Source organism: Euprymna scolopes, chromosome 5 (genome assembly GCF_053919585.1).
Source record: "Euprymna scolopes isolate OS-2025 chromosome 5, ASM5391958v1, whole genome shotgun sequence".
Lineage (NCBI taxonomy): Eukaryota > Metazoa > Mollusca > Cephalopoda > Sepiida > Sepiolidae > Euprymna > Euprymna scolopes.
The window spans coordinates 80,782,730-80,796,175 of NC_136486.1; the positions used below are offsets into that span (position 1 = coordinate 80,782,730).

At 34.3% G+C, this 13,446-nt stretch overlaps 1 protein-coding gene across 1 annotated transcript in view; it reads left to right on the top strand.

The window, feature by feature from the left end:
• Positions 1-13,446, top strand: part of LOC145276882 (uncharacterized) — a 126,195-nt gene that overhangs the window by 85,255 nt on the left and 27,494 nt on the right. Inside the window, exons 9-10 of the mRNA XM_080128306.1 lie at positions 6,119-6,373; positions 6,466-6,573. Coding sequence (XP_079984432.1) covers positions 6,119-6,373; positions 6,466-6,573 — 363 coding nt within the window. The remainder of the gene's footprint in view (positions 1-6,118; positions 6,374-6,465; positions 6,574-13,446) is intronic.

A 13,446-nucleotide genomic window follows, 5' to 3' on the forward strand; every position in this document is an offset into this window, starting at 1 on the left:
CCATCTTAACCGCTCATGTAGGCCAAGTACAGAGTGGATGTACTTTCATAGAGATCTGACAAAAAATACTAGCTGGTGTGATCCAATAAAATTGTTGGGTTTATTCAGAAGTTTGCTGGTTCCCATTTAAGGGCCAACATATACAAAATCTACAAGGAAAACTAATCCCGAATCAAGGTTACAGCCCAGGGCTTAATCCTAGACAACAGGGACGAGGACAATAGCAACTTGATTACTAAGCTTGTCATCAGTGTGGCCAGCATTTAATACCAGCAGGCATTCAACCAGCCATCCATTTTGACTGAGGAGGCATATGTTCCACTGACCCCCCCCCCCTCTTCCCAATAGGGTAAAGATAACACACTAGACCTCTTCAAAATTGACCTTTTTCTTCAAACATATGGAAACTGCTATTATTCCCATTCTCCAAGGTCTAAATTAACTAAATATACCAGTTATTGTGATCTTGGACCTTGGCTATGCCTGCCTCAAGAGCCATGTAATTTTATTGTTGACGTTTTTCAAAAACGCTGCAAAATAGGGGACATTATGTCCTTATTTTCATTGTAGCTCTCTAGAGGTTGATGCTATAGCATTGAAAGTGGTACCAAATGAAAGCTAATAAAATTTTCTTGCATATGGTAGTAAGCACAATAAAACACATGAACACCTGTGTAAATTTTAACTAATTTTAATGCACAAACAGCTGGGACACTACAAAAAATCAGTTTGATAGTATGATAGCACTGCACTGACACATATATTGCATAAGAAACTGTCAGATAGGATGTTACTAATACATGTATTATCACTTGTTCAATGTGGCTTTTTTGAAACTGTCAAATTTTTTCCTGTGGTACTCCACAACTTGTAGTAAGCAGCTTCTTTGCTCTGGGTCACTTGTGATCTGAGTTGCAAAGTCACTCGTTAGTTTCACACCTCTCTCAGCCACATCATTGGTCACTTTCACTGACCTCACAAACTTCTGTGCATTCCTGTAGCTGTCATTGTCTTCCCAGGTGTCAGCAGGAGTAGTGAGCCAGTCACATTTCACTTGAAGAGCATCAAACAGAAAGTGAGACTCTGGCCCTACCAGGTCTGTGAGAACTGTAGCTGCATTGATGACAGGAAACACTGGCTTGCCTTTCCTGTAACTCTCAGGTTTCTCTGTTTCTGACAGCTTGACTGCGAGCTTCTCTTTTGCAGACTTGGTCATGCTGGCATGTGAACTGAACAAGGTGAATGGCACTAGTTCCTGGGTCAGATACCAGCGGTGGTTGTTCATTTTCTTGAGAACAGAGGTTGCCAGTTCATAGTCATACTGCTTGTATTGCAGCATGTTCTTCATAAGCTGGAGGTCATGGATAGGTGCATCAGCTGCAGATGTGGTGGTCACCCAGTGGCTGGTGTAGAATAAGGCCAGGAACTTGTTCATCCTCTCCAGCTTGAAGATAGTGTCCGTGTTGTATTTTAGTTCCTTGGAAAACATGAGCATCTTCATACAGTAAATGTTCCTGGCTATCCAGCGGGCTTGGTGAATGGCACCTGGCTTGGCCCAGTAGATACCTCGAGGAGGTTCCTCACCAAGCAGGGTCAGGCACAGCTCTGCCACCTCTCTGTAATCTGCCCTCGGACTTGCTTCCTCAAGGAAATTGCTTAAGACTGCAATTGTGCTTGTCTTCTTCTGTTTCAAGTCTTGTTCAACTAGGCCCAGAACTCTTGGGCAGTCCTTAACCAACTTGTCCCACTTCTCTTTCACATTGCTGAACATTTGGTTGTCAGGACTCTTGACCTTGCTGAACACAGCTTCCCATGCACTTCCAATTATTACCTCTGATATGTGATGGCGACAAGCGAAGTAGAATACCTTTTTGCCTAGTTTTTCTTCAATAAGCTTCGCTGCATCCTTTTTGATGCCACTGTTGCTTGCTGTGATATCAAATACCAAGCCTACAATGTTGTCTGTAAGACCCCATGCTTCTATCAGTTCCAATGTAGCATTACACTGTTGGATTCCTGTGGAACTTTCTATGAAGGGCACACCAAGCAGCTTCCCTTCTTCATACTGTGGAGTACCAGAGACGAGCACTGCAAGACTTTCCACTGGGTATCTTTCACCAAGAACATCCCGTAGAAGTTTTCCATCCCAGTGTAGTGTGCAGTAATCTGGCAGATTTTCTTGAAGTTATTCATGTAACTTTGGCACGTTATGACGAGTGTTTATCCTATTTCGTCTTGTAGTAGAGGCTGATATAACAAAGTCATCAAGATCTGCGTCTCCTGCCTTCAACACTGCAGACACCATCAGAGAGTGACAACCGATCTGCAGTGCTACAAATCTCTTCACTGGTCATAACTGAGTGTGGAAAGTGTAAGGTTATCGTACTTGGTTTTGATGAACAGCTTGGTGTTGTCTCAGTGTATTCTGAACCCTCACTAGTACCAGAGCCTTGACTGTTCTCTGGGTCTTCATCACTTGAAATTTTCCCAACTTCTGCTGCTGCAGCAGTCACTGATGATAACATTCTCTCTTCTCTTTCTTCTCGGAAGCTTTTCTCTCTAGACTTCTTCTCAAACACCTTATCATGACCTGACATGTGTGGCCGGCGAGTGGTCTGTTGGTCCAAGTAGAAATTGATGTCCTCTTCCTTGGTCTCCTTTGTGAGCAGCCTGTTGCTTCTTATCTCCTCCACAACATCCTTTGCTCCAATATCAAATAACTTGTCTAAGTCCTTCAGAAAGTTAGCTCGTTTCTCTTCCTCTGGTTTGTTATTTCTTCCCTTGTTTTTAACAATTTTCCTGTACTTTTCATGGAGGATCATGAAACGGTTGACTGCATTTGGTCTAGTTAGTGTTTTAATCCTTGCCATATTCCAGAATGGCAAAATGACATCCACTGTATCATGGGCTAAAGACCTATTGTCACTGTTGGGATTATCATTCCTCAAATGCAGGAAATACTGGAATACCTGGCGATTAGTAGGAAGTTGAGAGCCCCTGATGCTGGAGCTGGGTTGCCCAATGAGATACACATCACTGAATGACCTTGTGGCAGGAGTTGCCACCTTTCTTCTCTTTTCAGTTGGTTCATCCCGTTCACTTGTATCGCTGACCACTTTCCCACAGCGTAGTTGTCTTCCAGATGCCATGTTGTCAGCAGTTCACAAATCTTAACAAATCAGCTTTAACTTACAATCTGAAATTAAGAGATAAAACATACTTAGTGATAATAAATTATATACATGCATTAAGAGTAACATTTTTGAGATAAAGTTATGTATTATATGATGGCATCCTTTCCAAGCATAAAAAATATATATGTTTGTGCATTAAAATTAATTAAAATTAACACAGGTGTTCATGTGTTTACTACCATATGCAACTTACAACAACAACACTTGGCCTTTTGGTCAAGATCAAAGTGTAGTATCTGTTCTTCAGATGCTGCACTTCATTTTCTTGTTCTCTTTCGGTGGAGGAGAAATCCTTCACGACTGAGACAATTTTTATTTTTGTACCTTTTCTCCACGTTAAAAAACGACCCTGGTGTCTAACTCTGTCCCGTGGGGAGGCATAGTAAATAGGTACTACCATATGCAAGAAAATTTTATTAGCTTTCATTTGGTACCACTTTCAATGCTATAGCATCAACCTCTGGAAAGCTACAATGAAAATAAGGACATAATATCCCAAATTTTGCAGCGTTTTTGAAAACCGTCAACAATAAAATTACATGGCTCTTGAGGCAGGCATAGCCAAGGTCCAAGATCACAATAACTGGTATATTTAGCTAATTTAGACCTTGGAGAATGGGAATAATAGCAGTTTCCATATGTTTGAAGAAAAAGGTCAATTTTGAAGAGGTCTAATAACACACCTTGTCTTGCTAACTCTTAATACATATGGACACACTGATCACCTCAGACCAATCTTCTTGAATACTATGTTACAAACATTTAGTTTCTAAATGTGCCTAACCCTGTTAACTATTATTTTAATAAAATATGAGAAAAGGAAGAAGCATCACACCAGTATAAGCTTATAGACATGGTTAACAGGCAAGGGCGATAGTTTTAAATATAACTGAGCTATTTGTCATTATCATCTGCTAAGGCCCTCATGCTGTATTTACGTTTACGTAATACATTCACAATAAAGCCTCTTTGTACTTTTAAGCATTTTCATGTGATAAATCTCTTTTTATGTGTATAGTCTGTTTTATTATTTAATCCTCAATTACAATATAACTATGCTGTCTGAATAAAACAACTATGGCTTCAATTTAAAACTTTAGACAAATTTCTGCTGTAAGTGTTTTACTTTTGATATTATAGCTTAAATTCTATGACACCTGATTCTGTCTTATCATCCCAAAGGCAGCTGTTGTGAATGGATGAACTGTAAATTGTTCTTTTAGCTGGCTTTTCAGCTGAATCATTTAAAATGACTTTATTAGCATCTTTCCAATTTGAGTCCATCGTTTTTTCATTTGCTTTGGAACAAATTGTTTAGGGTGGACAACCATTTTACATTCTTTATTTCTTGTTTGTGTGTGTGTGTGTGTTTTTTTTTTTTTGTTTTTTTGTATTTTGTCGAATTTACACAAATTTGGAAGTTTTTTATGTTTTGATTTTTAAAAAAAAAGTTGTGGAGAGAAAGATTTCACCAACAGTTCATTCCACATTTTTATTATTTTTAATTTCATTTCAATATGGAAAACTGAAATTGGAAAATATACAAAAATTATTTTGACCTGGTTAAACCATATCTAAATAGTGTAATTATTCAAAATTAATAAAATATTAGGTACTTGTACAGTTTAATCAAGACATTAAAAATAAAAAAAAATTATATTGTACGTATCCATTTTGAACTGGAGATCTCCGAAAAAAATTTCATTTAATTTGATCGAGTATTTTTTTTTTTTTTTTCAGCAGAAAAACATGTTTATATGAGTGCGTGTTGAAGTCAGCCATTATGGAAATTTTTAACACATCACGGGGAGATAACTCAATGTAAAGCGTCGAAACTCCCTCTCCATTTTTATTATTAGCTTTTCTTCCTAAAAATTGAACCTTTTTTCTTGGTATCATAAATTGGTTTTTCGCTGTAAAAAAAAAAAAAAAAAAAAAAAAAACTACTTGATGAAATTAAGTGAATTTTTTTTTTTTTTTCGGAGAACTTCATTCCATAACGGATATGTACAATATAACCTTTTTTTTTTCGTAGTACCAAACATTAAAATAATTTAAGTTAATTTTTCTGTCATTTTTTGGTGTACACTAATATTTTCAACTGATAAGCAAGTATATTAATTTTTTTTGTGAATTGTTATATTCTGCATGTTCCTCAATATAAATAAGCACTGGTTTTTGCTTGTTTGTTTTATCATTGGAAGATGAACTATAATTTTGTTACTGATTTTCCTTACAGTACAAAGTTTATGAGATATACACCTAATAGATAATTAGGATTAATAGTTTCATTTTGATTTGTAAATGTTGAAATATTTTTATTGCTTTGAAATGTTCAATTTTGTTTATACATTTTTTTGTTTTTACTGTTTGGTTCTTTGTAAAATTGAACTGTGTTCTGATTAAGAATTGTATTTGTACTGCATCTTTTGAATAAAATTATTTACACTTTTTAAATTAGATGAAATTTAAACAGATAATTTCATAGGTTTCATTGTCAACACACTATAGTGTATTTTAAGTGGATGATCTTGAATAAAAGTGTTCTTTTCATACTTTCTCTTCTATATATACACATGGTATTTTAAGTGCTGCTTTATAAGTGCATTCATATCTGCTGAATAAAACGTTACTTTTCATTATTTGTATTTTAAGTATATATTTAATATTCAGAAATCTTGCCTATCTCCAGTTCCAAGTTTGCTTGGTAATGGCCTTTAATGATAAACCATCCTTTCTTTTAATTGTTGCTTTCCTATGTCTGATAAAAGTACCCAAAAAAATGATAAAGTTATAAATTAATCAGAAATATTAATGCCACAATTCTATGCAAATTCTTTATGATGCAAAAATCAATGTTTACATCAGACTTCATATATGATAATAATTTTCAAATTTTCAAAATTATTACAATCCTTTTACAGGAAATCCAAGATTCGTTGCGTGAAGCAATTGAGTTGCAACCACCTGAAGATCAGCGAGAATATAATCTGGGCTCTGATGCTGAAGGCAATGTCTATATTCATTTTCCTCAATTCTGTGGGGCAGACTTAAGAGTCTATCGCCATAAAGCTTTTCCTGATCCATTCTTGAAAAGTGAAGATGAAGATGAGAACGAAGATGAGGACGAGAATGAGAGTGAAGATTTTCAAGCAGACTCACCTGAAGAGCCTAAAATGGTAATCCAGTTTTTTTAAAAAACATTTTTTTCTCCTATTTCTTTTTACAATAACATTCTGTTCCTTGTTTATTTTTTTTATACTTTGTTTAGGAAAATGTTGAGAATATCAACCTTTCAAAGAAAAAAACCAGCACAAAATCACAAGTTACTCCTGAAGTCATATCACCCCCTTCAGTCCGACCAAGTAGACTGAGGCAGGTAAGCATAATTTACTCTGAAAAAACAAATGTTTTTTTCATTTTAATACAAATCTTTATATATGTTTCATTTTAATACAAATCCTAATACTTATACGTTCAATATCTGTAATATTTTGATATTTGTAGCTTCCCTCCATCTTATCGTCAACACTTTTTACTAAAAAATATCTAGTTCTCCGCATTAAGTGATCATAAAGTTTGACATGCCATCCATAATCAGATCTATTCATAACATTCCTAGGATAACATCCCCAACACTAACATAAGCATCTCTTATGACTTGGGAATTAAACATTTCCAGTAATTCTTCAAAATAGTTTAAACATATTAAAAGTTCAAATATGTCAATGCTAACTTTAGAGTTTTTTTTATACCTACTATGAAATTCACACTGGATGTATTGAACTGGCTTTATTACTACAGATTACTATATATTAGTAGCTTTAGCAAGGGCACAGGGAGACAACCAAGCAAAATTCATCCCAAAGCGGCAACTATGTATACAAATGTAGGCAAATTTGGGCATATTTTATTGGTTTGAAAATATTGGTTCTTTTTTACTAATTGTCATAAAATTTTAATCATAGTATAGTATTATAATCTTCAAAAAGCCTGCAATTTTTATGTAGTTTTGTCTCATAGAAGATATGAGCATTTCAATATTCAATTTGGCTATAAGTGTGTGTGTATATATATATATATATATATATATATATATATATATATATATATATATATATATATATATATATGTATATTAAGAGATATAAGTGGTAAAAAAGGATAAAAAGTGCTCAATACATTAATAGAGCTGAATATTAATTTTTATTTATTGCGGACTATTATTCTAATCTTTTCTTAGTTGTTTCATAATGTTTCGGCCTACTATTCCTCTGGCCTTCGTCAACTTGAAACAGCTATCTAGATGATAGTCCACAATAAATAAAAATTGATAAATAATATTCATTTCAATGAATTCCAATTAAAATAATATGTATACCATTCGGTACGGATCCGACCATGGAAGATCAGATAATAAACATGAATTTATAAGACCAAAAAAAATTCAACCTTGATCGCCCTTCGGGGCACGTGGCATAGTTGATAGACATTGAATCTCTACAGTTCCAGGTGAGAATTGTCTGAAGATAGCAGTTTCAATCCTACCCAAAACCGGCCAGAGGCTTCCAAAACGTGGTGAGACGACAACACCTACGGAAGGCAGTAATTGCAGTGAATGCAGTCAGGAGATTCAGAGTTCCAATCTGTCGTGGTTACCATCTGACGAAGGCCAGAGGAATAGTTGGCTGAAACGTTGTGAAACAACTAAGATGAGGATAATAGTCGGCAATAAATAAAATTAATAAATAATACTCATCTCAATGATGAATTCCAATTAAATAATATAGAGCTGAGTATGTTTTGTATTTTACAGCCTGAAAACATTAACTTGGTCTGTAACAATTGTTTCTGCAGACAAGAAATCTTGTCTGTTTCCTCAGATGATGAAAGATAAAATGAAAAGGGAAGAGGATACATTATTTTGGGGGCACATGTGGAAATTAAGAGAAATATATATATATATATATATATATATATATATATATATATATATATATAGAAAGAAAAATATAATTATAAAAAAATTAATATAAAAAGGAGATAGAAAGAAAGGAAAACAAAGAAAAAAAAGGAAGTGTAGATATGTGCCATGTATAAAATCAATCAGATTAAAAGGTGACGGGTGTGTGTCAACATATTTGAAATGAGCCAAAATGTGTCATTAAAGGCGGATGTTATTTGGGTTGGAGTGGGTGGGAGGATGTAAATAAAATGGAAAGGTTTTCGGGGACGTTAGTCATTGCCGCAGTGCTAACATCCATCCATCCAATTGTGCTTAAATATACATCCTTGTATAAAAAGGGTGTAGAAATTTTGAGCCAGAAATAAAATATATGGTAGATATTTAACATGTATTAAAACTAAATACTAAAACAAGAGCAATAACAAGAAAAAACATTTACTAAACTAATAAACTTTACTAAACTAAAATAAAAAAAAATTTTTTTCAAATTATCTAAACTAAAAAATAGCAAAAAAATTGTTACACTATAAAATGGTCTAGGGAAGTACACATCTACACAAGTGATTAGAAATAGTGGTGTTTAGTTCCAATATAGTATGAATAATTAGAAATCGGACGATATAAAACGATATGAAAAGTGTAAAAGATGATGAGAGTAGGAGGAATTAATGATGGGCAAGTAAATGGTTGTAATTTTTATTTATTTGTCAGCAAAGTAATAATGTTAAGGTGTGTAATTAGTAGATTAAGGTAGTTATATTAGATGAACTTTATTTTTTTGAATGGACATCTGGATCATTTCGTGTGGGACAGATTCATAGGCATTTGCCAAGTCAAGCCATATGACATCAAGATTTTCTTTTCTGTTTTTGCTTGGCTTTTTGAATTGCATCCCAGATCATACCGGCATGCTCTAAACATCTGAGAACCCCTGAAATACCTGAAATATATATATATATATATATATATATATATATATCTTTATATAATTAAATATATTCTTTATACCTACAGACACTAGTGTTTAATGCTTACACAATCATTAGTGTAGAGGGTAACAATTTCTGGGGGTCATGAAATTTGAACCCAACCACGAAACACCCTTTTGCTCCATTTGCTAAGCCTTTACCTCTGGGCCACCAAACAATTGCCACAGGAATGAAAAGAATTAAGAACTATTAAACGTCACTTTCATGCGAATACATTAGACAATGTAAAGTGTTTGAACGAGCAGAAGTCGTGAACATTGCATGAACACTAGTTGACTGCCTTTTAGTTATTATTCCGCAGACAGTAGCCATCCTTAAGTATTTTTAAGGGGGCTTGATAATAATGTATACAGTGATTTGTTATCTATTATTTATAATTAATGGTTCCTGTATTGTTATAAATTCTATACTAGGTCTACTTAATAGGTGATCGTCACCCAACATTTTGAATTTATTAGACAAAGTAAAAATTATATACAAAGAATGATAGGGAAAAAGACACATAGAAGCAGCACATATGTTGGGTGACAATCACCTACTAAACAAACCTAGTATAGAATTTAACACCATATGCGAACAATTAATTATAAATAATAGAAATTCACAATTAAAATTTTTTTTACATGGGAGTCATCACTTATCAAGGCCCGAAAGCTGTTTGAAGATAAGGGTTAATCAGTGTGTACAGTAGTCACTGAGAGAACAGTGTTTTAATAGTTAGTAGTGGAAATGGATTATTTAGGGTTTTCACTTTCAATTTCTTTTCTCTCTGAGTTTGTTAATGTGTTTGTAATATCTGTTATATAATTTATATATGTGTAAGTCTTATCAATTTGTGGTTGAATAAATTCATGATTCATTGAATTGGTATAGAAAATAAGTCTCGAAAGACCAAGGATACTTCTTAGGGGCAGCTGCGCCTGTAATTGTGATGTAAGGGTTGCGTAATTCCAATCACACCTCTCCTAAATCTGCACTTTTGAGTTCAGTGGCAAGGATAAGTCCAAGATGACTGGAAACAGTGCCGAGATAAGCAGAGAACACATACAGCACCTAGAAGTCCAAATGGTCACCCATTTATTACTGACCAGGTTCAACATTGCTTAACTTTGGTGATCCAGCGGGAATCAGTGTGTCTATGATTATGCCATATTAAGTACTATCTTGTAAATAGTGCTCTGGATTATAATAGTCTTCTGTCTGGTATCTTTAGTTTTATGACTGAAGATGTTACTTTTTGAAACCAATACAGTCTTTCAAATGATGGTTTTTAAAAATAAAAAACAACTGTAAAAGTATATTAGTTTGAACAAAACTAAGTGAAATATATCTTAGAGGATGGTTTATTTTCACTTGCTTGTTCAGCAATGTCCAGTGAGTGATATCACCAAATTTGGCTGGCTTGGGTCCTAGTTGATCTCCTGGTGCTCAGCGATCACTCTAGTTAAGGCTTTGGGTATAGAAGGGTCCTGTCAGACAAATTACTAGTCTCCCTCAAAATTACGGCCCTGTCGGTGGGGCATTAGAATACGCCGACTGCCCCCCCTGCAGAGGGTAAAAGTCCCTCAATGGGGGTCCTGGATATGACCTTAAACTATATCCAGTGGTGAGGCCCCAGCTTGTGGGTTTTGGGGAGTGTAGAGCCACTCTTTAATTACCATTGCTCCCAGGTCCACTCTGACCCGGAGTGGTAGTACCTGTTAGGGTCCCAACTATGGGTTAAATAGAAACCGACGTGAAAACAACAAATATATTCTATTAAAAAAAATTTTTCTTCAAAATCTTTGGATTCGGCATTAAATAACCTGAAAAGGGTTGATATGCCGTAAAACAAAAAACCAACCAACCCTCAAAATTACAAATGCACTTTCTTTACTTAATCCCTTATCAAAGTTTCATCTTTAAAGAAATGGTTAATGGCAGTGTTTTAATTAACAATCAATGCCATGGCATGAGTGAGTGTGGTCCTTTCAGCCTTTTTGATAAGCAATTTATCTATTTGCTTAAGAATTCGGTTTGCCTCATATCTTGTTCCACCGATAATTGGTGTCTGAATAACAATCCGCTATTGTTTTATTCTTGTTTCAATATTGGTCAAGAGTATTATGTTCTTTGTCTGGATATGGTTCTTGTGACAAGACCACCAAGCCTGAACAGAGTCATCATTCGGCTGTCAGAGACCCTTGAAAAGTGATTTTATTACTGAACTAGCGGGGACACCTGGTGTTGCAGTCGTAAAAAAAAATAAATAACTATGACAATGGGGCAGAGGAAAGTGGGCGTCGTTTGGGTGCTATCAGCCAGAAGTGAAACTAAAAGCAAAATTTTGTAACCGTAAAAAAAAAAAAAAAAAAAAAAAAAAATTAGTGTGGGTATTCGGCGTTGCCCGGGTGTGGAGAGATTTTATGGTAATGAGCTACAGAGCCCTAAATTAAATTAAAATAAATAAAAAATTAACCAATCCCTTAAAAAAATTGAAAATAGCAGTGAATCCCTGTTGAAGTGCAAAAACAAAAAGTAGCATGCAGGCAGGCTCGAACTTGTAATAAAAAGGAGGGGGAAAAAGCCTCCCCCCACACACACACGCACACCCACTGTGACAAATGACGTCGGCAGGTTTCGAAATAAGGCTAGTCATTGCAAGGTGTATGATGACTTTGTAAAAATGTCAACGAAAAAAGTGACCCTCCCCCACCCCCTTCTTGTAAAAAATGGCCCAGTTAATGGTGAAAGAATGAATGTTTTTGGCCAAGTTTTGGATACTTGTTGGCCGAGAAACTGAGCTTTACAGTGATACCAATTTTGACCATGTTGGTCGCGTGTGTCAAAGGTTTGAGCAACCCCCAGAAAAAAAATTAGACGCAGCTCGGGTGGAGAGAGGTGTGAAAAAAAAACAAAAAAAAAAAAAACGTACATGAAAACCAGTTTAAGCGAACTTGAAAATAATTCAGTTTTTGTTTTAAAAGGAAAACTATCACATTACATAAGCCTAGAAATAAGAAAAATGTTATGGCAAATAAAAAGCTTTTTGAACCTGTTTAAATGTTAAAACTTAAAAAAAAAATAAAATAAAAAAAACATAAAAAATAGACCAACGTTACGTGGGCTTGAACGTGAAAATTGAAAGCTTACAACCCAATCTAGTTAATCACTACCCCACGACACTGTCAGTGGAATAATGTCGCTTTCTTTTTTTTTTTTAATTTTACCAATTCAAGAAAGAATGCCTGATGCGCATGCATTAAATGTTTTTTTTGGGGTAATGTAAAAAGAATTTTTTATAAATTTATCCAAAAATATTACATTTGATTTTTTTTTTTTTTTTTTTGCATTTCATTTTATTGAATACATATTAAAATACATTTAAATATTAATATATTTCATTTTATTGAATACATATTAAAATACATTTAAATATTAATATATTTCATTTTATTAAATACATATTAAAATACATTTAAATATTGTTAATATATTTATGCTTATCTAGAATTCAACCTAAAAATAATAAAAGCAGAAAAATCTTCATGCTGCCACTGAATGAAAATGTCATATTCCAAAAGTTACGTAAATTGATCATGCATTGAAAAGTATTTTTTACAATTTTTAGCAATTAATACTATATTGTATCAATTACAAGACTTTTAAAATGTTGGTAGTTCAAATTAAGTTGTCTCCCTTCATTAAATATGACGGATCAGAGCACATCGCTTCTCACAGAGTTTGATTTTCTTAGTTAAAAACAAAACTATTTGATCAATTTACATAATTTTCGGGAATGACATTTTCGTTGCCTGACATGTCCGTACATTCTAAATATGTTTTGGTCAATTTACAGTTTATTTCCAGCGCCCAACGTTGCGCTGTCATAAAAAAAATGGAAAGGGGGTAGGTTGGCTGAACGTAAAATCCGCTTTTAATTTTTAAAAAAATGTGAAAACGGGGTGTCGTTTGGGTGCCACCAGCCAGAAGCAAAACCGAACGCAAAAAAATAGTATGGGTATTGAGCAACCAAAGTCCCTATGAAAAATAATTAAATACCCAGCAGTACCCGTGCAAGTGCAAAAAAATAAAATAAATTTAGCCGGGGTATCCGGCATTGCCATAGTGTGGAGTGGTTTTATGGTAAGGATATTGATCAACGGAGCCCTAAAAAAAAATGTTTCAAAACCCACTAAAAAAAAAAAAAATGAAAAGTGAGCACTCGTGCGAGCGCAAAAATAAAATACGAAAAAACAAAGTAATAAGCAGTCAGGCTTGAACCTGTAACACTAAGAAGAAAAAGAATTTGAAAAAA